At 36.9% G+C, this 26175-nt stretch overlaps 2 protein-coding genes across 8 annotated transcripts in view; one reads left to right on the top strand and one right to left on the bottom strand.

The window, feature by feature from the left end:
* Window positions 1-15044, bottom strand: part of LOC134805565 (uncharacterized) — a 77012-nt gene extending 61968 nt beyond the window's left edge. For 2 of the 5 annotated variants that reach the window (XM_063778868.1, XM_063778863.1), the window contains exon 1: window positions 7658-7829. In XM_063778868.1, coding sequence (XP_063634938.1) covers window positions 7658-7814 — 157 coding nt within the window. In that variant the 5' untranslated portion in view covers window positions 7815-7829. Of the gene's footprint in view, window positions 1-7657; window positions 7832-11234; window positions 11298-15028 lie in introns of those variants that run through there. The other 3 variants (XM_063778859.1, XM_063778841.1, XM_063778846.1) reach the window with 3 other exon arrangements.
* A 1241-nt stretch (window positions 15045-16285) lies between these two features.
* On the top strand, window positions 16286-25965 carry LOC134805648 (probable peptidoglycan muropeptide transporter SLC46). 3 transcript variants are annotated; one of them, XM_063778920.1, is made up of 9 exons: window positions 16296-16769; window positions 17255-17486; window positions 18106-18399; window positions 22355-22507; window positions 22979-23171; window positions 23689-23790; window positions 24198-24335; window positions 24651-24734; window positions 25462-25963. In XM_063778920.1, the coding sequence occupies exons 1-9, from the start codon at window positions 16726-16728 to the stop codon at window positions 25806-25808; spliced, it is 1587 nt and encodes a 528-aa protein (XP_063634990.1). In that variant the 5' UTR covers window positions 16296-16725; the 3' UTR covers window positions 25809-25963. The 3 variants fall into 3 exon arrangements, with proteins under 3 accessions (XP_063634992.1, XP_063634990.1, XP_063634996.1); XM_063778926.1 differs by having other exon boundaries at window positions 16296-16773; XM_063778922.1 differs by lacking the exon at window positions 24651-24734 and having other exon boundaries at window positions 16286-16769; window positions 25462-25965.
* The last annotated feature ends 210 nt before the right edge of the window (window positions 25966-26175 follow it).

Genomic DNA, 26175 nt, shown 5'->3' with positions numbered 1-26175 from the left:
AGCCAGGTTACAAAATTCGACAAAGTTACTGGATTACTAGGGAAATAACCTCCTGAGGTAGTCAAAAGGGGCAGTGGGAATTTGGATTTTCATTAGTACAAATTCTGCAAGAAAAAACTAGTTAAAATTGAAATAAAAAAAATATTATGAGAACTATAAATTGTAGAAGCTGTACTTATTTAAGTCAAGAAAGCTAATTTAATTTACAAATTCTGTTACGTTAGAATGTTATGAGGAAATGTTTCGAAATTATAGTTGGGTACCTATTTACTTACCTATCTGTAAAAAAATTAACACAGCTGCTCGCTCTGATCTCATTTAATGTAAGCCCGCAAATGTCTTTTAACTCAATTTACAAATTCTGTATTGTCCTTCAAAATACTACCTAATTACTTCAAAATTGTTAAACTGCGAAATCTATTTTTAAGTTAAATGAAAAATGAAATGCATAACTTTATTTCAGGACACTAGTTGCCCATAGATAAACTAACATACATATTACAAGCAATATAATTATTTCAAAACTAAAAACTTAACCAGTCCAAAAACGTATAACGGAGTGTAACGGAGTTCCTCGTGTTTAGTCAATGGGCTTGAACTCGAATTAAATACCGAATTCATTGGAACGCAGATCACCCCATAACAAAGTGGAGTTTTAATTAACAGCGCAAATAATGTCGGGTTCAATGACTCACGAAATTAAATCTCATCTGAAATACTGAAAGCGCTAGAGGCCGTTACGTGACCTATCTTCTGCGTTCAGTCACAGTTCAGCCATGTTCGGCTAACTAGGTCATGTGGTAAAAAATATTGGATCGCCGGGGTCGCATCACATGAGTACATGCAGTATATGTACGAAGCATGTAGATCCTGACCAATGGCTATAAGTAGTTAACTAGAACCTTGTCCCAAATTACGATCACTTAAAGATTCCAAAACATTACCAAAGTATTAACTTATTTATATGTACCTAGATATAACACCTGAAAACTTAGGTAACGTAATAACAGTAACGTTACCCGGATGTTCCGAATTTATTCGTGCGTGGGAATGATTCCATAACTCTTCAATGTAATCGAGCGGCTGATGTCCCAAATTTAGTATCGTTATTTTTGATTGTGCCGACTAACGGTATTTACGAGTTACGACAATTGCGACAGACTCGCTTAACTACATTCTCAGCAACGATTCCACAAACCTATTTATTAATGTATATCGAAACGAGAGTTCAATCGGACTTTATTTATTTAACACCTATTAGAATTTTTTAGGCATTTTATTTGACAAACCGTACCTTTAATTGAGATGCTTTATAATTTACGCAACTAACGAAGAAAACTAACTGTAAGTTACAATAATGATACCTACTTGTCCGTTTTTAGGGTTCCGTACCCAAAAGGTAAAACGGGACCCTATTACTAAGACTTCGCTGTCCGTCCGTCCGTCCGTCCGTCCGTCCGTCCGTCCGTCCGTCCGTCCGTCTGTCTGTCACCAGGCTATATCTCACGAACCGTGATAGCTAGACAGTTGAAATTTTCACAGATGATGTATTTCTGTTGCCGCTATAATTTCTGTTGCCGCTATAACAACAAATACTAAAAACAGAATAAAATAAAGATTTAAATGGGGCTCCCATACAACAAACGTGATTTTTGACCAAAGTTAAGCAACGTCGGGCGTGGGCAGTACTTGGATGGGTGACCGTTTTTTTTTGAGTGTGTACTGTCTCTTCCGAAAATCGTTATTTCCAGATTGCGATTTTTGTCATATGCAATTTTTACCATTTTATTTTTTCTCAATAGCTTCCTTTCCCGAAATCATTTCTAACCATTCGCATATTTTCCCATTAATTTTATTTTCCAGTAGCTTATTTTCCTAATAGGTTTTCTAACCATTCGCATAATTTGGATATGTATTCTTATTATAATATACGAAACACTAACTAAAAAATAGCTTCTTTTTGTAAATCAATATCGTACAATAAAATAAGTCGGTTCTGGCGCTCGCCGACCGCTGCCGCGGCACGCTCGCTTCGCTCGCTCGGCTCCGCGCACTGTTTTGCTCGCAGTTCACCTAACACACTCCTCCTCGCTTCGCTCGTCGTCGCACCTATCTATTTTTTGTCTTCCGTGATTGTAAACAAATGAAATATAGTGGGAAATTATGCGAATGATTAGAAAACCTATTAGAAAATTAAAATAATGGGAAAATATGCGAATGGTTAAATATGATTTCGGAAAAGGAAGCTATTGAGAAAAAGTAAAATGGTAAAAATTGCGAATGGCAAAAATATCAATCTGGAATAGTACATTGTAGGAGAGGACGGAAAACCGTTAAATGATGGATGAGAGCGTTTGAGCTGAAATAATACGAGTCCATCTTTAGCGTTTCCGGCCGAAGCATTACATAGTGCTTTTCACGACTACTGCGAGGAAATAAGAAAACATTTGCATAACTATAAGTACTAGCCCGCGATTTCTTTGGTAGCAAATTACTAGCCACTGCCTGTGCTGTCTCTTGAATTTCGGTAGGCGTCAGCGTTAGAATATAATTTTCTTCACTAGAAGAACTCATTATTATAGCGAGCGTAGATACGTGTTTCTTGTATTTTTAGTCAAACACAATTTATACTATCCAATTCAGTAAGTATTTTCAGATCCCGCCTTTTTTACTTTTTTTATCACTTTTATGAGGCGTTTTTAGGGTTCCGTACCCAAAAGGTAAAACGGGACCCTATTACTAAGACTTCGCTGTCCGTCCGTCCGTCCGTCCGTCCGTCTGTCCGTCCGTCCGTCCGTCTCTCTGTCACCAGGCTGTATCTCACGAACCGTGATAGCTAGACAGTTGAAATTTTCCGAACAGTGGCGTGAAAAAAACGATTTTCGTAAGAGACAGTACACACTCATTTATTGAATAGATTTTAAGTAATTATTTAATTTAGTACTGTTACACGTATTACCTATTAGTTGTAAGGCATTATCTTATTAGCTAGCTTTTAACATATTACATTTACCTACACATTCTTAAAATTAATAATGCATAGTACCTAAATAGGTAAATGGACTTAGCCTAGACTTGAACGTGGACTATGAGAGAAAGGAGAGTAAATTTTGTGCAATCTGATATTTTAATGAGACTACAAAATGACTACGCTTGGCAATCATATTGATAAACTTAAATTTTATTTTATTTTATGTTTTATTCTATTTTTATTTTACAAATTTCTTGGTCACCTCTCCCTACAACAATTGTTCATGAAATTAAAGAAAATAATATTTCATCCGTAAAAAAATGACGACGTGAAAAATACGTTTCATGACTGATTAATTATCCTGTATACATGTTGTACATTTAGTCACTTGCAGAGCAACTTTTACTATGGGACGAACCCCGCCGAAAAAAAAGACTATACTAGCAACTCCCATACAAAATATCAAAACCTCAGCCCACCAAAATGCTACCACAGTCCACATATGTCATATTAAGAGCGCTCTTACAAGAAAAGTCGAAATAATGCAAAATTGATGATACTAGTCGACGAAATTCAGGACTTTGCGCTCATTATTAGAAACAATGAGTACTTGTTCCAGTAAAAGCGTCTTCTTATCTTTATAAATATCGTTGTAAATATTAGAAAAAGGACTTATTAAATTAGTAATGATTTTTTTTCTGATGGTCGTTTCCGAAAAACCCCGTGAAGCACTGAATGGCGAGCTCTTATTTGGAAATGTTGAGAATTTTACTCTGCTAAACCTGGCTATTTTGTATTACTAATACCCTGTACTTTAGGCATATCAAACTATATTTTTCCTACATACCTTTGAGAAAGAGAAAATCAAAGTAAAACGAACTCGATTTTCTCTCCGAAACAAGTGTCAATTCCTACGAAAATCTACTTAATATCGAAGTCATTTTCATACTCAAGCAATCTGCAACGTTTGCTTATACTGTTGGTATACATTAGTGTTTATGAAATTCTACTATAATTTTTTGGCAATTTTTTGAAAACTACTCTATATTACCGATGACGCGCGCTGCGCCAGCTCAGTGCCGCGGCAGAGCTTGTAGAGGCAGGACGTGTGTCGGTCGGCTCCGCACATTTTCAACGGCGACGACGAGGTTTTTTATCATTGTGTGCGGCGGGCGCCGTGTAAAACGCTATACTGTGTGCGTGTAAACCGCAACGAGAGACTTTGATCCTAGCACTGTTTTTATAGTATTATAATTTATAATGGTACAGTTTAATAAACTACCGGACAGGATTAAAAATATTTGAAACGACCTGACATTCTATATGTATTTATTTGACTCAAGATAGTACTCAGGGTCTGATGATGGAGCCGGAAGGTGGTCACCGGTACCAATCAACCATGCAACTAAACCACTTTCGTGTTTGGGCTCGTTTAATTCGGCTCAACAAGATCTTTGACTTAAGATAGTACTCAGGGTCTGATGATGGAGCCGGAAGGTGGTCACCAGTACCAATCAACAATGCAACTAAACCACTTCGTGTTTAGGCTCGTTTTATATGTCTCAACAAGGTCTTTGACTTAAGATAGTACTCAGGGTCTGATGATGGAGCCGGAAGGTGGTCACCGGTACCAATCAACCATGCAACTAAACCACTTCGTGTTTGGGCTCGTTTGATTCGTCTCAACAAGATCTTTGGCACAAGATAATACTCAGGGTCTGATGATGGAGCCGGAAGGTGGTCACCGGTACCAATCAACCATGCAACTAAACCACTTCGTGTTTAGGCTCGTTTGATTCGTCTCAACAAGATCTTTGACACAAGATAGTACTCAGGGTCTGATGATGGAGCCGGCAGGTGGTCACCGGTACCAATCAACCATGCCACTAAACCACTTCGTGTTTAGGCTCGTTTTATTCGTTTCTATAAGATCTTTGACACAAGATAGTACTCAGGGTCTGATGTTGGAGCCGGAAGGTGGTCACCGGTACCAATCAACCATGCAACTAAACCACTTCGTGTTTAGGCTCGTTTGATTCGTCTCAACAAGACCTTGGACACAAGATAGTACTCAGGATCTGATGATGGAGCTGGAAGGTGGCCACGGGTACCAGTCTACCATGTAACTGAACCACTTCGTGTTTGGGCTCGTTTGATTTGTCGCAACAAGATCTTTGACACAAGGTAGTACTGAGGGTCTGATGATGGATCCGGAAGGTGGTGACCGGTACCAATCAACCATGCCACTAAACCACTTCGTGTTTAGGCTCGTTTTATTCGTTTCTATAAGATCTTTGACACAAGATAGTACTCAGGGTCTGATGTTGGAGCCGGAAGGTGGTCACCGGTACCAATCAACCATGCAACTAAACCACTTCGTGTTTAGGCTCGTTTGATTCGTCTCAACAAGACCTTGGACACAAGATAGTACTCAGGATCTGATGATGGAGCTGGAAGGTGGCCACGGGTACCACTTCGTGTTTGGGCTCGTTTGATTTGTCGCAACAAGATCTTTGACACAAGGTAGTACTGAGGGTCTGATGATGGATCCGGAAGGTGGTGACCGGTACCAATCAACCATGCAACTAAACCACTTCGTGTTTGGCTTCGTTCGATTCGTCGCAACAAGATCTTTGACACAAGTTAGTACTCAGGGTCTGATGATGGAGCTGGACTGTGGCCACGGGTACCAGTCTACCATGTAACTGAACCACTTCGTGTTTGGGCTCGTTTGATTTGTCGCAACAAGATCTTTGACACAAGGTAGTACTGAGGGTCTGATGATGGATCCGGAAGGTGGTCACCGGTACCAATCAACCATGCAACTAAACCACTTCGTGTTTGGTTTCGTTCGATTCGTCGCAACAAGATCTTTGACACAAGTTAGTACTCAGGGTCTGATGATGGAGCTGGACTGTGGCCACGGGTACCAGTCTACCATGTAACTGAACCACTTCGTGTTTGGGCTCGTTCGATTCGTCGCAATAAGATGTTTGACACAAGATACTACTCAGGGTCTGATGATGGAGCTGATGATGATAGACAGGTACCCGTCGCCACCTTCGCGCTCCATCATCAGACCCTGAGTACTACCTTGTGTCAAAGATCTTGTTGAGATGAATAAAACGTGCCTAAACACGAAATGGTTTAGTTGCATGGTTGATTGGTACCGGTGACCACCTTCCGGCTCCAACATCAGACCCTGAGTACTATCTTGTGTCAAAGATCTTGTTGAAACGAATAAAACGAGCCTAAACACGAAGTGGTTTAGTTGCATGGTTGATTGGTACCGGTGACCACCTTCCAGCTCCATCATCAGACTCTGAGTATCACCTAGTGTCAAAGATCTTGTTGAGACGAATCAAACGATCCTAAACACGATGTGGTTTAGTTGCATGGTTGATTGGTAATGGTACCTTCCAGCTCCATCATCAGACCCTGAGTACTGTCTTGTGTCAAAGATCTTGTTGAGACGAATCAAACGAGCCCAAACACGAAGTGGTTCAGTTACATGGTAGACTGGTACCCGTGGCCACCTTCCAGCTCCATCATCAGACCCTGTGTATCTTCAGTGTCAAAGATCTTGTTGAGACGAATCAAACGAGCCTAATCATGTTACTACATGGTTGATTGGTATCCTTGACCACCTTAATCATCATCAGATCCTCAGTACCAGTTCGTTTTTAAACCCTCGTTGATACAAACTTTACAACCTATAGGTACCAAATGCAATGACGAAACATGTAAATAAGCGAGTAGGTACCTATAATTTCTTTCGAGTAATATACCTTCATAAGTACGAGTATGGGGCTATTCATAAATTACGTCGTTTCAAATGGGAGGGGGGGGGGGGGGGGGTCTGGACATCGGATGATGGTAACATGACGTAGGAGGAAACAGATTCATCCGAAGCTTGATTTTTGGATGATTTGAGGGGTGGGGGGGGGGGGTCAAAAATCGTCAAAAATAGATGACGTAATTTATGAACAGCCCCTATGTACATTTGCACTGCATTTAGTATTTTCGTACTTACCAAATCAGTTTTAGAACTTTAAAAGTTAAGTACAGTTAGTGTTGTTATGGTTGATTTCAATATGCTTCGCGAAGGATCAAGAATGTTTAATCCATCATTGTAGTGCGAGTGTGGTAGAAGGGATCGGCGTACTGAGCTCGCACGGCCTGCCGCAGCGCGTAAAATACCTAAACTCGCTCAACGCCGAAATGTAATAGCGCTCTTAAATTATTGATACGTTAGCGCCATCTAACGTGATCCATATGAATAAAAACTTCGGCTCGTTGGCCAGCTGATTGTATATTTCACAATAGACCAGTATAAACGACGCTTCGGTACGTACCTAACTACTTAATTAAATGTCTCGCGACTAGATGTCGCGTCTGCATGTCTCTACCTACTGCTACAGTTTGAATTTACTATGAGCTCGAAACTCTCTTGATTTTCTTACATCATTGCCAATGCCAACCTTGGTAAGTTGATAGTCAGAAGAGACGCTAGGTTGCATAATGGAAATTTGATGGCCTCCAAATTGTACTTAATCCGCGTATCAAACCAACCAGCGACTAGTTAGTGATAAGGCTTCGCTTTTAATTACGAAAATAAGGAACTCAGCACCATATTATTAGCTAAAAATTTTCTCTAAAATATCCTTCTGTTAAAATTGTACCTACCTTTGCGTCGCCTACGTCTTCTTTTACGTTGCCTTTTTCCTTTCATTTTAGGTTTGTTAACATCATTTATGTTTACAGTGTCCTTGACGACTCCTGAATTTGTAGTCCTTGCGAGTTCACATAACTTACCGAAAATACACAACACTAAACCAATCATTATTCACTGTTCAACAGTAGGTACACTCACTTAAGTAAAGTCTTCTTTTTCTTTTCTTTATTTTTATTTTGTACACAGGTTTCTTTACTGTCGTTTCAGTATTTACTATCGCCGCTTTTGTATATGTTTTGCCATATACTTCCGAGTTCCACATAACCTTCGTTGATGACAAACACAATAAACTGTACTGTTAAGTAACAGTTGGTTAAACACTAAGATTATCCCAGTATGTACACTAGTTATGAGTTTTAAAAGACCTCTTATCTATAGGTTATCTGTATCACCCACAACACAAGTCGTCCGAGAGGCGAGCGCGTTACTGAGTCGATGCATCTCGTAATAGACACATGTCTTAGAAGTAAACACTCCAGGAGCCTTGACGTGATTTCTATATAAGGATAAAAATACACACATCAGCACCATTGCTGCCATAGGTGTAGACTTAACATACATATTTTACCGCATAATTTTTAATTTGGAAACGTTATCTTATTTTAAAATATGTATAGTTCTAAATGTAAAGTGATTATTTTGTCATATCCTGTCCAGTATTTACATAGCGCCAATGCCCTTGTCACAATTTTCTTTTTTATCTAGTAATAAAAAAAAATTAACACAATTTATTTGCAGTTACACTTCGCTATTTAGCTCTACCGCCTGAACACTGTCGATATTGCAGCCGCTATAATGAAGGGCAAGTCTTGAGTGACTCCGTCAAAGGGTTAAGTCCGTGTTGAGAACCCTATCATGTGTTATGACGAGCTTTAAGCTATTGAAAATAAGGTAGAGGATCAATTGCATATCGATTTTACGAAGTTTATATAGTAGCTGGGTATTCTACCGGTAATCAGGGAGCAACGTATTGTGCGTGCTTTCTAGTCGCACGTGTCTGGAGTTTTAAGTCTTATCCTTTTGTTATGAAATAGAAAATATACTCATTTATCAAACAGGTCACGATCAAGAAATCTAACATTTATCTTGCGTTATTAAAAATACAGAAATGGTTAGATACTGCATTGCTACCTGTTATTTATGTAGGTAGATAGAGGTAGACGTGATTAATTCACTCCTTAATTTAAGCCGTCATGGGAAAATCCAATTTGGCATTGTGCATAAAGTTTATGTGCTGGGTAAGTCACAATTAATGTTAATATAAGATGCAGCGGCAGTCGTGACATCCGCACCGGTCGCGATACCTGATGCATATATGTTTTTAAAATTAATCACGTTAATTTAAAAAGCTTTGGGAGAACTTATAAAATTTATTTTATTTGTTATTGATATCTAATAATCAATATTTTATTTCAAATTAGATGTACCGTCATTATAGCCAACTTGCCACCAGGGGAAACTTTGCCCAAAACGACAATTTTAAACAAATTCATTAATGTAGAAAATTTAAAATACTTATGGCCACCCTGCTATTTTTAGTAAAAAATATATTTAATTTGTGACAAAACTATATACCAAACATATGCACAACTTGACTTGGGAATTTTCAGCGAGTTGTCAAATATAGGGTATATTTCGGCGGGCAAAAAATTGTTGAAAAATGAATGCAAGTAGAAAAAAATTGAGAACCCTTTGACTAATATTTCCAGGTTTCAGTTATAAAAACATGGAGCATAGATTATGTCCATTGAGGTTTAATCTAAAAAGGCCTAAAGACACAAAAGTTTTGGCGGTGGGCAATGTAATCCGGTAATTTACAGACCTATGGATGCCAACATTGCCCACCACCAAAAACGGCTTAGGGTTGTCACTATTGACTAATTTACCCAACTTCGCAAGTAAAAGAAGGTTATGTTTGTACACTAAAGTAAGTTTATAAATATATACTGTATTTAATTGGTCTTATTATCCTTTATTTAGATGTTTTATCCTTTTAACGCATGAAAAATACAGCAAAACTCATATTTTAGGCCATTAAACAATAGTAAGGTTTTCTCTAAAGTGACAACCCTAGCCTTTGTAAAATGCTTGGGTGAGTCTTGTATGGAAAGGCCAAAACCGGGTAGGCAACATTGCCCACCAAATTTATTCAAAAGTTTTTACACTTATCGCCAAGTTATTAACAGGGAACGGTAGGATTGCCCAAAACCTTTAAGTGATCCTTAGACATCATCATCATACGAGCTGTATTTGAACACCAAATTGACGTGGGCAATGTTGGCGCAAACCCCGGATATCTTTGCCCGCCCTCTAAAACGCCAAAAAAGTGGGTAAAAACATCATTAAAAAATTTTTCTTCAATTAAACTGATGCGTTTGATCACTATGGGCGTGCTGAGCAAAAAAAGTCATATGACGTGTATATTTTTTTTTTGAAAAATACGTGTTTGTTTAAAAAAAAGCGGGCTAAGTTGGATATAATGACGGTACCAAGAAGTTACATTTATTGGGTTTATTTTGTGTATGTACGGCCTTTAGTGCAGGAGTCCGAGGAGTACGAGTACTACAGAATGTCCTGACGAGATAGTTTTTTTTTTTCATTCTGTAGTTTTAAGTACCTATTAATGTAAGAATTGTATAACTTCGAGTTCGGTTTTCAAGTAGATCTAAAACTAAGTATCTTCGATCTATCGATATTAGGTGTGAGTGCAATGCAACTAAGGAGCTCTACAAACATTTACTTACCGAAATAAGAAACGTTACTATGTCTTACTAACTATGTGTATAAACCACCCTACGAAACATGAATTAATGAAGTCATTGATAAATGATTTATGGTCTTATATTTGTAATTTTGTATAAGTACTTACCTGCTTGGACAATAAATGAATTATGGGTGCCTACTGCCTAAGTGCCTACCCAACCCAGCTATCGACTTTTAAAATGAAGTAATACAATATTTTATAAATACAGTGACTAAATGTCATTAACGGGTCTAACGCGATTAAATTTCATTATTGTACCTTTTTCTCGACGTTTCAGCGGTTGCACTAGCTGTGGTCACGTGAGCGTGGTGAGTCTTCCGTGACCACAGCTATAGTTTTTTTAGCATTAGAAAGAACTTCAAAGAAGGTAAGCGATCTTGACATGTCTTTTAATTGAAAAACGCTTTATAAAAATCAGTAACTATTACTTATGAAAGCAGAAGACTATAAATGATCGTATTAGATTCATAATTGTTACATATTTGCCGTAACTTATTTTTAAAACGTGTTTTTCAATTAAAAGACACATCAAGATTGTTTACCTTATTTCTAATGCAAAAAAAAAACGAACTATAGTGCAACCTGGCTGAAACGTCGGGAAAAAGGTACAATAATGAAATTTAATCGCGTTAGACCCGTTAATGACATTTAATTATGTGTATTCAATATCAAATGTGTGTGTGTCAAAACGCGAGAGTTTAAAGTATTATAATACAGTGACTACTGAATATGTATAAAATATAGAAAAAAGTAAAACAACTTACCCAGCATCCTATTGACTTCTCCTTTTTCAGTCATCGTCGTCGATGCCTTTCATGGTTCGATACCTGTAAAACAGTATCCACTTAACAACGTAACTAATATAATACCTACTAACAAACATGTACCTATAAATATTCTGACAATTTCCGTAATATTTAACCAACCGTAAACGGTTAGTCATAAACAGGGTGAAATATACAATCTTTACCTAAATCTATCGTTCCGGAATTCAACGTAAGTATAGCACAACACAATCACAAATTGGCACTATATCTACACGGAACTTTAACAATAATTTAAAACGAATTCTGCATAGTCAACGTTCAAAACATAACACACTTCACTCAAAAACTATACATTATTTTGTTTAAAACGGGAAATATTGTAAAGATTTTTCATATTGCGATAGAGCCATCTCTGCGAGGGTTGAAAGGCTGCCGCGCGGAAATGCACGAAGCCCCCCGACTGGAGCCGAATGCAAATATCAAGCAGGGACGCACTTGCAATATTTTAAGGGTTACTAAATCCAGGAACTATGACGTTAAAATAAAGTAAGAGACTTAGGTATGTAGTAATTTTACAGCTTTCGCTAAAACATTTATTTTTATTATGTTCCACAGCAGTTGTTATTTATGATTGTACCTACTCTCTTTGGCTGTAATTTTAATGTATTAAAAAACAGTAAAACACAAGTGTAATAAACAAACATTGGATCCGAATATATTGTAGGTAAGTATAAGAACGCTTAAAAAAATTCAGTTAATCCGTTTTTAAGATTACCTATTTATCAACTTTACATTCTTAACTCTGACTGGGGCTACTCTAACGGAGTTCTGTACCTACTTAAACGCATTTAAAAGATGCAATTAAATTTAAATCCGGTTTTAATATTTTTTGTTACTGCATTCGTCCCTGTTTAAGAAAGCACTGCTACCCTGCAGTGGGGTCGTCGTAGCCATGTTTTCCACGCATGCGCCTTAATTTTCATGCACGGGGTAATCACTAGGCATGGCATGGTATTACGTCGCTAGAGTGTTGCCAGTGTAAAATAAAAAAAGGAAAATATGAAGATACCGTGTCGCGTTTAACTATTATTTTTATACATGTATTAATTGTTGTTATTTAAAGAATAAATAACTTAGAAATATATATTGTGTATAGTATGACGCCGGCCTAGTAGAGGTGCATTGACAGCAAGGCAACGGTCGATATCGTGACGTCACGCCATTGAGAGCAGGTCATGCGTACTATACTCGTATTTATATCAGATCAGTGCTGTAACCTTAAGGTACCATTATATCCAATTTAAAATATTATTAGAACCATCACTTTAAATCCAACTGATATTAATTAGTTATTAAGATATTTTACGTAATATTATTGTCATTCCTGAATAAAATATTAAATACCTGTACCTACGCCCTGAGAAATCCCTACTAATATATTGTAAATGCGAAAGTAACTCTGTCACTCTATCTGTATAATATTGTAGAGTGCCTAGGTATCTTTTCATCCACTTTGAACATATTGCTCGGTTGCTCTCTAGATTATCAACATTGCTCCTACGATTGTGTAGGCGCTTTATTACCCTGTCTGATTCAGTCTATTATAGAGTCTGTGCGGAATGAGAAGAGTCGTGGAATGTATGGGGTCCAATACATGCCACGACTCTTCTCTTTCCGAAAACACTCTACGCGGAAAGAGTTAGCTGGGCTATGTAATCTAATTGAATAGGTAAGTATAGTCGCCAAAAATGCATTAAAAATATTAAACTGGAATACAATTTAATTACTTATTCTCTTTTAACATTAATAAATATGATGTATTGTGCAATAATTCATTAAATACTTTAAAAATAACATATTATCCTAGTATAATCAACATTCAACGTCCCTGTTTAACAGCACTAAAAAAATCTAAAACATGTGTTGTTAATGTTGCTGCGTATTAGCTTAGCGCTAAGTGTGTCATTAATTATCTCCTACAATAAATTTTAAATAAAATAGGTAGTCTTACATACGAGTTCAAATAACTTAAAACGTAGGCAGGCCTTAGTCATTCAATCGGTTCTTAATTGACGTTAACAAATGCGCAGACATCAGTATCTGATAGTACATATAGCAAGCCTCATACTACAATAAAATATATACCTCATGTCAGTTCATCAAGAACTACATTCCAATGGACGCTGTTACATTTATATATGGAAGGATATATGTATCACAGTTCTTATAGTTAATTATTACGTATTTAAAGGCGAGTATGGTTCGTGTACCTAGATGGATTCAAGGCTATCCACCTGCCTCATAAGGATCCTCCATATTTTGATGCAGATCTGTTCCAGGTAGGTAAGCTATTGGACGAAGCCGTAACGTCACAATACCTATTTTCGACTAAAGTATATTAAATGCACTTGTTTGTCCGAACAAGATAATATTAAGAAGCTTGTTCATTCAAAGCTGTTGCTTTTAAAATTAGCAAAATAATTTAGTAGGTAGTATTTTACATCAAGAGTAATATTAAAGTAGTGAGTAGACCTAGGTCATGTATACCGCAAATCTATATCGAGGAAATGTCAATATTTGCTTAACTAATTTGGCTATTGTATCAAACAAAAGAGTGACGGCAATAACAGTAGGTAAGTATACGTAAACTTTTCTGTTTCTCATTTTGACAACCTGTTACTGCACTTACAACCTAGGATATTCATATTATATTTTAATCAAGGAGTGACATCGCCCTTTTCCCACTAATGCAAATCTGCACTGCAGTAAAAAACGCTACATCAGCTACATGTTGATGAAGTCTCAGTCAGAATAATATAATATAATAACCTTAAGCCTAGTACTGATACGATACAATGTTGCTATGTTTATTTAATTGGGAGGTACAATGTGGAATATCTACGTAGTACGTAGTGATGGTTGGTTCTAGATAAAATGTTTAAACATCGTTTAGTAAATAACAATACCCAGTTGAGTGGGTATATTAGTGAACAATTAGTCGGTACATGTTATCATCTTTCTGTTATCACGACTAACCCTACCTGATAAGATAGGAGACACTTGATAATATCAAAACTAAAAACTGCAAATGTCACTTCACTTTTATAACGAACTGAAAACCTGGGAATGCACGCAAAAACACCGATCCGTAGCAACGAATGATTCAAGCGAACTGACTCGTTAAGGATATGTATTTAGCAAGAGTTTGAAACTACTTATGTCAGAGCTAAACTAAACCTTAGTGCATTTCAATTAGATTCTAGATTCAATTGCATGTTCTACGCCTGAAACGAAGTCATTCAAACTTGTTCCACCAAAACGCAAACAGATAGCATTAATTAACGTTGCCGAATACTTGTTCAATTGAAATATTTTCAATTACACAACATATATAGGGAAGCAAGTTAGGTTGTGTGTTAATGTTAATTCACGTGCCGATGTAACATAATATATAACTTTATGTAAGTATACACTTGTCAAAAATACACGGTTTGCATTTTGGACCGTTTAAACTGTCGTAAAGTAACTACGTGCATAGAATAGTGTACTCGATAAAAAAAATATTTTTAAATATTAGTCAACAAAACCTAAAAATATTAGTTAGTTTAGATTGCATTGTAATTAACTGTCATTACTTTAGTACAATTCGTACGTTATCAATTCCTAATAAAGTTATCTAGAGCTAGAAACGAATTTAACTATTATCTTTGAAGGTTAACTCGTTTAATGCACAAGTAAACATTATGCAGTTAGTGTTAGAACTAATGATAATAATTACACGCGTAACGAACTTGTAGCTTGTTGCTACCGCGTAGTGCAGCGCGCGGCCCGAGCGATTCTCTACTGTGTTATTTTAGAGCTGGCTCTAGCTTCGACCATGAACATCATCGCAGAGGTGTAGCACTTAGGTATTCATGTAACCACTAGCGCCGGACAATGTCGTTCATTGACTGCGTTGCCTAATTCGAGCTAGCCATTAGTTTTTAAACAAAACCGTAACGAATTAGTTTTTCGCGTCATATATTACACTTTCAAGAGAAACTTGAGTTATAAAGACATACGACCATATGGTTTTTATTATGAAATATAGGATTGTTTTGGCAAATCATCAAAGTTTTCTATTCTGTGTAAATGCATAGATACATAGAAAGTTTAAATTATGACCACGATAACCATGTTACGAATTACTTACAATAACGACCGGTTTGGCCGGGCTGTGTAGTGACCCTGCCTATGAAGCCGATGGTCCTGGGTTCGATTCCGGGTAAGGGCAATTATTTGTGTGATGAGCACAGATATTTGTTCCTGAGTCATAGATATTTTCTATGTATGTATTTAAGTATTTGTATTTTATATGCACTACACAACACAAGCCTTATTGTAAAGGCTTAGTGTTAAGAATTAATGAAGATTATTTTACTTTACGAAAAACGGCACTGAAAAATTATAATTTCCATCGTAGATAATCCATAAAATAATTGAATTGATTATATGTCGTCAATCTATTCTTGTAGATGATAAATAAGATAAATTATAAACCTACCTAGACATATATTGTTGACCTACATTCTTATTAAGGAAGTGCACTGTACGACGGCCTCCACGTCAAATGCTAATATAAATAGCAATTATCATTTGGTTATCATTATGATACGTACATTAGGTACGCGTCAGGAAACAGTCCCCGTGGTTTTGATCACGTAGGACATTCGAGTTTTTTATATACATAATAGTACACTACACACTTTTGGAAAGATTCGAACTGTAGGTTTGTTTAGCGAAAGAGCTAAGAAAAAAGTAGAGACAAAATGGTAACACCATTTATCCTGTCAAGCTTATTAATAATATGTATCATATGCTATATGAATTTAAAAGTCGCAAAATCAGAACCAGGTCGTAAGTAGACATGACATTCGTAGGTAGAGTCAGTCTACGCTAAGTTTAAATCAACTGCATGTGCATGCATACATATCCCATATTAGGAGAGTCATCCTTTATAGGTACAATCGAACATAAAGTGAACCCAATTGACCAACAGTTAAGCGGCTACTTGGATATCAGCTGTTTCGCATCCCGACGCGTGTGAAACAGGCCATTCATAATCCCGACCTCTAGACCTCGCACTCTATCTGCGACCGCTGCAGAACAAGGGCCTCTAATACTCACCTCACCAATACTTGCATGGGATTTTAGATAACTGCCGGCAAAGTAGGTGCGACGGATTCAATGGATCGATCAATAGCCGCAATGTAACACAAATCGCATGCAATTATCGGTGAGGTGAAAAGAGGCCCCAACGCAACGCCCTGTCTCCGATCCAATTTGAAAACAGACAGTGGATCTTATCAGTTCACATGTAAAAGCGGCGCGATACTGGAAGCCCGCGCGTGTGGTTGTGATGTTTATGTGTGCCTGTTAATGCTAAATAATGTTGTTAAAGCGTCAAGTGTAATCTAATTCAAATGTGTAAATAAAATAACTGCGGGACATGACTATCAACGGTGTTGATATCCACGAGTTGGAAAAGTTAAAGTAAGTAGGTAAGATTATTATTTCTTAGTTAGAATACATATATCAAAAGTAAATAGATAAGTAGGTAGGTATGTCAATTCATTCTAATGTGAAATATTGTCCCAAATCTACTTACAAAAGCAATTGGTTTAAGCGACTCCCGTTTACGAAAGTATCTACCTAAGTGTAGGTACCTATTTTGCTTCTTACATTTATAGTTTTCCGGTAAAAGAAGAAGAGGTATCGAAATTGCAAAAACTGAGTGGTTACCTTTGTATCCGTCACTCCGTTTTCCGGCCTTTGATAAGACGTTATGGTCTGTCAGGTACTAAGCGTTTTATTTCCGTTTATAGAAATCATTAGACAGCTTTTTATTCACGTGCAAAAATTGTGCAGCAACTCCTGTAAGTATATAAATAAAAAGAAATATTATATTTACCCGTGTACCCATTTAATATTAGTCCACTTGTCTTACTTTCTTAATTTTTATTTTTAAACGATTTCAGTTCAAGTGGCGATTGTCGCTCAGAAGTCCAAAAAAAGGAAGAATGCAAAGAACCAGAGCCACAAAAATGGAAAATTATTATGGAACCGGCTCTTATAGGCGCTATGGTAGCCATAAACCTTTCGCAGACCTCACTGCAGATCCTGTACCTGCGCACGGCCTGCATGGTTGACCTGAACATCGCGCCAGAAATATGCGACAAAGGCGTTGGAGAGGAGTTCAGAAGCGCTGAGGTAATCAAATAATACCGGTATTGTCATCTCGTATCGCGTGATAATGTGTAGATAGTGTTGCATAATGTGGCGTATCGATTTTACATATCGAATATGTTTATATATATGTAGAAATTGAATAAAGTGCTGTTTATCTATGGACTTTGGATAATTGGACCTGTATCATAAGGTACTGATACCAAAAAGATAAGTTTTTAAAGGATGTCGCAATACGATATGGCTTTTATAATGGCGGCATACTTATTGAGGAATGATTTTTGTGGGTACGAGGCTACGACGTCTAAGTTCCAAGAAACTCATTGGAACTAGCATCAATGGATAATTACATTATGATTTTCTCAAAACTTATGTTCGAAATATCATTTGATTCAGAAGGAAACATCTAAGTAAACCAGACTGACTAATTTTACAGAGAAATAGATTTTCCTCTGGATTGTAAGGTCACACTCCAGTTTAAAACTAGTGCCTGAGCTGTTCTAGGGATTTAGCTGCTGAACGGACTATTTTTTTTTTTGAAAAAAAAAAACACGAAAGTAATAAGATGGAATCTAAATGGAATGGCTGTCTTTATTTAAAATTTGAAAATTAAAGAAACTGTTAACCTGTTTCTGTATTTCAGGCAGCAAGTCAGACGGTCGTATCACAAGTCAACGTCAGTCGAAGTTTTGTAGGAGCACTAATTTCCACCATCATATTACTATTCGTCGGGCCATGGAGTGACTGCAGTGGTAGGAGAAAACCAATCATCATCCTACCTTTAGCGGGCATGTGCGTGATGACAACGTGCATAATTCTTCTGAGTTTCTTCCCGGGCTTCAACGCCACGCAAACTCTGTACACAGTGCAGATACCGATGTCTCTCGGAGGAAATTTCGGTCTCATGCTGGCGGGTGCTTTCAGTCACATCGGAGATGTAAGAAACATTTTTCCGTTTGTGGTCAAATAATTTTCAATATACATACATAGTTGGTCAAACATCTGGAAATATTGCTTATTTGACGTATGTCTAATTGACACCTTCGCTGCAGCATCCGGTCTGATCGGGTCGGTCGGGTCGGTGGATGTTGGGGTGAAATAAAAGCGCGCGGTTGTTTTAGAGTCGGACCAAGAAAAGTCTGCAGCGGATTTGATGTCATAATTTCATAGAAGTTTGACGTTTAAAATAACACGTGCACTGCGTGGGCTATCAAATCAGCTGCAGACTTTTCATGGACTGACTCTATGCGATAATGCCGATAAACGCAGCGTTGAACGCATTGCGTAAGCTGAATCAAGCTGAATGTCTTTGAATGTAGGAAAAATGACAATGCTCTTTACCGCTGCGTTTACCGCATAAAATATGTATAGGTATAGTCATTAGATTATGTGATGTCAAATGAATGTGCGGCAAACGCATCGCGTTTATCGCATATGACAACCGCGCGCTATAATATAAAAAAAAATAACATTTTTGTAATACAAAAAGGACGGTTTATTTTGTTTTAATCCATTACTTTATTTTAGACAAAGCACGGATTTGATCTCTCCCTTATAAGGGCACAACTACCTACACTCTGGCTAGCGAGGCGTGTCACAAAAACCGGCCAAGTGTGCGTGTCGGACCATGCATAGGGTTTCATACCTTCATACGATACAAAAAAAAAGAAAGGGCACATACCGTCGCTGTGCCTACAAAAGTCGCTATGTGATTTTTGTCGATTTTTAGGTTTTGATGCCATTTTGAACCTTATTTCCATACGCATATGCTCCAAAAACAGCGTTGAGCTTATTCCAATATTTAAGGATTTAACAAATGTAGGTATGTGATGCCTATACAATGAATGCTCTTCCTATAATCGCTAACTGGAATAAATCACATAACTACATTAGCTTATTTAAACAGCAATTACAGACGTGCGCTCGCTATGTCATTCTTAACACATAGCGATATTTTCTACAAGTTTATTGAAAAATGATTAGATGCGCTTGCGCCCGATATGTAGTTTCTCGCACATAGCGATTATTTTTGTACTGGTTGGAGTCAAGGCTATATTTCCAGGCCGTGCGTTTTACGACACATGGCGGAATTTTCTTATAACAATCCAGTATCCAGTCTACCGTAATTACGTTATAGGTAAGTAATTTTTCTCAAACATGCAATGAAATATTGATGTTATGTTCCTTATAATAGGCTGCGAAGTATGACGTTTCAGGTGCGGCTAGGACAAAAGGTCGTTAATGGAATTTCATACACATCTTGCAGGCCTAGGCAGGCAAAGACCTCTTTTTTAATTTTCATTTCACAGATATTTGTAACACAGCATCGTGGCATTCATCCATTAAAAAAAATTAGAGGCAGTATTTGCTTTATGGTTCGTAATCACACTCTGCCACTACGCCTATAAAAATAAACAATGTTTGCTATAATTTGCAGTTTTATTTGTATAAAATCAACATGAACTTAATAAATAATACATTCTATAATTTTATAATTTTAAATTATAAATTTAACTACACAAATAAAAACATTTACAATATTTCATCTAAACGTTAGCGGTAAAAAGGTCTACTCAAACACGCGTAGTTATATTTTTTAAATTGTTATGGAGGTAAAGTTGAAAAATATTCATTCTGTTTTATTGGATTTATGGTGCGTTGTTGATTTTTTGACTTTAATATGAGTTCCGACGAAATAATGAAATTAATATTAATTGTAATCGTAGGCGTTGGAATTGGCAGCGTAAGCAGAATTGATTTTAATATCTTGCTGCCTCTGCCGCCAAGTCAAAGACGAAGTATGTATATGGTTGCTTATGGCAATTTTATTATTTGAGAAACTAAGAAAAATGGCTTACAGTTTATTAGAAACAGTTTTGTGGCATATTTTAAATGGATGTAACTACAAATTCGTCAACACTGTGGAAATTATACTTATTTACTCCGTGCATAAAGCAACGATGTATGTGAAACATGATATCAACATGAAAGACTATGTAAACTTATGTGACGAAAACGACAGTCAGACGGATACAAGGCGAAAAAATCAAAGATACATGAAAATATACGGGTAGTAAAAATACACGACTCGTGTAAAACATACGCGTGATAATGATATAGGTACGTGTTGGTTATATTTTGGGTGTAGTTTACTTTTAGTTTTTTCTATAAATAAAACTTGGGTTTCGTGGATTTTTTATTTTATTTATTACATTGCATGAGAAAAGCACTATACATACCTCGGCGGGAAATGGGGTTGCCCGCGCTCAGACCTATCCGGCCTCGCTTCGCTCGGCCGTCTATATGTCTTCGGCCGGCAACCCCTTTCGTCCCGGCCTCTGTAGTAATGTACTATTACTTACCCTCAAGTTGTATACTAAACACGTTAACATGTTCATTTTAAAGTGTATCATGATTGATTTGGCACTAAAAAGTCATCAAGCAAAATAAATTACGTGTGTGTACAAATAATTGAGTTTTGTGAATTTTCGTTACAAGTTGTTGGCAGTTTTAAAGGTAATAAGTGAATGTAAAATTACATAAAAGATAGAAATATGTATTGCCTATTGTATATTTCATGATTTAAGTACTGCGGAATGGAGTATCGAGACAAACCATTCTGGTTTAACGATGCTTTTGGATCAAAATATTATGTAATTGTGATTTATATCTAATAAAAAAAATATATATAAAGTTAGCGCAATGTACTTTATAACATGAACATGTAGTGCGTTTATGCATTACTTAAAGACATTTTTTTTATATTCTATTATAGGACATTCTTACACAGATTGACTAAGTCCAACAGTAAGCTCAAGAAGGCTTGTGTTGTGGGTACTCAGACAACGATATATATAATATATAAATACTTAAATACATAGAAAACAACCATGACCAAGCCATGAATCAGGAACAAAATATCTGTGTCATCACACACAAATAAATGCCCTTACTGGGATTCGAACCCAGGTCACAGGCAAGGTCGCTATCTTAAAGACAATTGTTTATTTTCAACTCGGCTAAAACTCAGGCAATATCGTGTCGTATTTAATATTGTAAATTTATAGATAATAAATGAAAAAAAAGTAGTATACATCAGACCAATACATTATTATATTATTCATGTCTTTTCAAAGTACCAGATAATAAATAGTACCAGAATATATTTAGAAGAGTCGTTTGAATCCTTTATTCGTATGCTGTTGGGAGAAAGAAGCTTAAAGAAAAATTAGAAGACAACAAAATTTCAATTTACAAGCAAGGAAATATTAATATGTAGTAATATATATCTAGTAAATAATAAAAAAAAATACGTAAACTATTCATTCATGATAAAATTTCCATTATATCGTCTTAAATATTTTTTTTCTGTTTTATTGAACACCCACATCATTTTATTAAATAACCATGTGACGATAAAGCACACAAATTGTATAAGGTCCTTAATAATTAAATCTAGCCATGTACGGGTTAAGACACTTAGAGGTTTTTACGACTCAAACAAAAATCGCTATGTAACATATTTTTGAAAAAAAATTTTTTTCACGCTATTGAATCTAAACTATCATTTCAGATAATTCCGTAATATATGTAAAAGTGCAAATACTTTTGCCATAAAAATATTGATTTGTATATGTTCAATAATTATCGAAATAAACAGTTTTTTGTGTCTCCTGTAAAGTAGGTTAAAAACACATGGCGACTTTTGCACGCACAGCGACGATACGCCTATTTGATAAGAAGAGCAGTAAATTGCTCATGCCTGCGAGCGTTTATGCCGTTATATTTCATTTCATCTGGGGCTTTCTTTTCCATCGCCAAGTACCTATTAACAAAAAATGTCGACACCTTCTCATATAGGTATACCTAATTTCATTCTTTTTATATTTCAGGTGTGCCACGCAACAGGCCGAGACGTCACCCGCACCATGGGCACACACCGCGCGGCCATGCAAATAGCGCACGTCATGGGCGCCGTGAGCGGCCCGCTGCTCTACCGCCAACTAGGATTCCATGGTGTGTTTCCTATTGCATTATTCCTGCAGGTACTTACTATGATTATTTAGAGTAAGGTCAGTCAGGGCAATTGCAAATATTGGCCTTTCGCCTTAAATAGGAAAGTCCACGTAAAAATGCATCCTGTATTTCTTAAAAAGTACCTAGTTATTTGCATTTGCTCCATAGTTGCAATTGCCGTGACTGAACTCACAACGTTTTATTTCTTTCCTTTTTGTGTATCTTCAGCAAACGCTGATGTTTTGATTGATTGTTTGAATAGATGGTATTACTATCTACATAATACAACAAAAATCCAATTTATTCATCAATTAAATTAGATACAATACAATATCATTAATAAATGCAGAACAATGAACATAATCTACATAATTATATCTACAAAATGTAGTTCTTTTGATTTACGATGACTGCGCTAAGTTTAAGATAAATATCGTCATTACCACCTATCTTGCGCGAATATATGTACTAGAAACTCAATTGCAACATTTTAATTTCAGATTTCGTCTCTGATATTCGTGATAGTGTATGTGAAGGACGTGAACGTGAACACGGCCAACAAGGTGTCCGTGGTCAACTGGCGGCTTCCATTCCTGGCCATTAAGAGCCTAGTGCGGGCGCGGCAGGACTACAGGAGGACCATCATATTCCTAATGCTGCTGGTGGGGCTGTCGGACAAGCTGCTGTTGTCTAGTAAGTTTGTGAGGGTGAACACGGCAACAAGGTGTCCGTGATCAACTGGCGGCTGCCCTACCTGGCCATTTAGAGCCTAGTGCAGGCGCGGCAGGACTACAGGAGGACCATCATATTCCTCATGTTGCTGCTGCACTGTTGCATTGAGAATTGCCAGTATACGTAAATGACTGAATAATATATTGTCAATGTCTTTCAGACATAAGTTAAGTGGTCCCAGCAGAACTGCAAAAGGGCCATTTCGTTTTCCTCCTCATGATATGATACTGGTAGCGCTGTTGCTTTCTTAAGCTTTGAGTCGCTGCAATGACACTTTTTATTGAATGAAAATAGGTATCGAAATAGGTACCATTTTTATTCAATAGGTACCTACACCTATTGAATAAAAATGGTACCTATTTCGAGTTTTCAAATCCAGATCAGATTTAAAAACAACAGCGCTGCATCTATACTTTATGTTATAAATAAATGTAGAACAGTGACTTATTTGCTATAAAATTTTCATTTTATATTTCAGCCGAAGTAATGCTGGCCTTCATGTACTACAGGAAAAAGTTCAACTGGGACGATATCACATTTGGTTTATTCCTCGCCTACCGGAATATTGTCAGTTTCCTGGGTAAAAACCGTCATTTTTAACATAACCTAGATGTCTTTTATAAAATGTTTCTCCATATTCACTTTTTTTGTGATAGAAAATTATAGGATATTCAGTGTGCATGTATGTTTGGTAATCAATTTTTGAATTGTTATTTTTAATAAGTATTAACAAAAAAAGTTATCGATGAGTTCAATCAAAAATGCTACCTCCAGTTTGGCACTGACATATTCGCTATCGAGAACGTAACTTACTTTGTATGCATCTCGCTCGTACTCGAACAACTTTACGCAAGGTATTTAACGCGCGTTGCTTACGCACGTTTTTCCATGGTTCCCCGCTTAAGATGCGTTATTGACGTGTCCCTTCAGAATCTTCTTAAGTGGTTTTATTGTATTAGGTAAGTACCTATATAATATGTACTGCAGGAACGATGTTGATCCTGACACTGCTGAAGCGGCGGCTGCGGCTCTCGGACGAGGTGGTGGGCGTGCTGAGCTGCATGTCCTACCTGCTGGCCACGTCCGGCCTCATCGCAGCTAGATACACATATGTAGTTTTCTTACGTAAGTATACGATCTTTGTTTGTGATGGCCCCTATAAAACATTAGTAAATTGAATCAGCCACGAAATGAATGTCCTTCCTGTTAAGGGAACAGCGAAGCAGGAAGTCAAAACATACGTATGTTAGGGGGGACATCTTACACAGATGGGGGATATAAAACTATTATAACTTTTTCAACATGCGAAAATAAAGTACTTAGTCCACAAAATTATGAGTTCACGCCTCACGTAGTTACATAGTCATTTCACGTTTGGATAATTAATGTGTCACAACTGTATGTACCTACTGGTACTAATTACTTATATTTTGGTTTCAGTTGCTTTGGTGGGCATCATAAGCCAGGGCTCACAAGTTGTGCAAAGGCCGATGTTAAATAAGCAAATTTTACCAACGGAACAAGGTGCGTATAATTGTATAAAGGTAAATTAAATGAATATACCCGTTAAATTTTAATTCGTACATTCGGTTGATGAATAAATGTTTAATTACACATACGGGTCTACCGCGATATAATTTCATTGTTTTTACCTTAAATTCCGACGTTTCAGCTGAGTTGCACCAGCTGTGGTCACGGAAAGAGACGTCACGTTTGTGTAATTAAATAACTATGTGTACAAAACGCGAGTGTTTAAAGTGTTGAATAAATGTTGTCTTTGGTGGTGGTGCTTTCAATAGAAAACGAAGCGCCGCAAGCTCCGGCCCGGCCCCGGCCCGGTCTAGTGTGAGTCATCCTTTATTCCGCTTCATGGTGGCAAGGAAAACATATGCACGATTGCATTACTGCAGAAGATTTTTGCTAAAAATTGATGTTTAGGTACTTAGGCTTAGTTAGGTAAAAAGATTAGACTACGTAAGCCATGAGATTGTCTGGTTGTCTACTGGGTTACTATGGCATGTCAACTGAAACATGAATCAGTCAATATAAAACAGGGCAAGTTTTGACAGACTGCCACATTCATCTAAGATTCATTCATTAAGACTTGACATGTAAAAAAATATTTTTTTATCAATAAATGATCGTATCGTATCGTATAAATCTATGTAATCTATCTAATTTATAGACAATTAGGTATACCTACCCTCTGTTTCAATTAAAGTAACAATGACTATTGTCTATTAATTTCCAGGTAAAATCTACAGTCTTCTGGGAGCTCTCGAATCGGCAACCCTTATCGTAGCTTCTCCCCTCTACAACTACCTGTATAGCAGAACTGTCAAGACCATGGCCGATGCGTGGCTGTTGCCATGCCTTGCTTTGGCTACTATACAATTATTATCATTCCTTGTTACTAGGAAACTCATACAAAAGAGTAATTATCAGGAACCGCTCGCACTGCCTGCGAAACTTGTAGTCGCTCCACAAGCGCCTTTAGAAAATAATTGTGAATTTTTAAAGAAAGATGATATTGTAACATTGAAGCCAAATAATCAAATCGGCTTTGACGCAGGGCCCGCGGGTAACATGATATTGTAAAATCGAATAAATGTTTGCTTAACTAGTGCAATATTTTTACTTACGGCGGACCCAAATATTATTTGAGTCATTCACAGCGATTAGGTTCCTGTCTCTTCTGTGGACAGACCTAAGAGCATGTCCGGTGGAAATATTCGCTGTTAACGATACGAGTAGCTTAGTTAATATAAGTTTGCTAAAACGAATACTCGTAGTCTCAGAATGACTTTTCTTGACCTTCCCTTCTTATATCCTAATATCTAACGAAGACAAATTAGCACATCTTATATAGCCTCGTAAGACACAGGGCAATTTTGGCGCTTTTGAATTTGGAACTTTCTTTTATTTCTATATGAGTTCAAAACTCGAATTTAATTTGTACTTGTAC

Source organism: Cydia splendana, chromosome 2, assembly GCF_910591565.1.
Source record: "Cydia splendana chromosome 2, ilCydSple1.2, whole genome shotgun sequence".
Classification (NCBI taxonomy): domain Eukaryota; kingdom Metazoa; phylum Arthropoda; class Insecta; order Lepidoptera; family Tortricidae; genus Cydia; species Cydia splendana.
The sequence above is the reverse complement of the archived record's forward strand: the minus strand, read 5'-3'. Positions and strand labels throughout refer to the sequence as shown.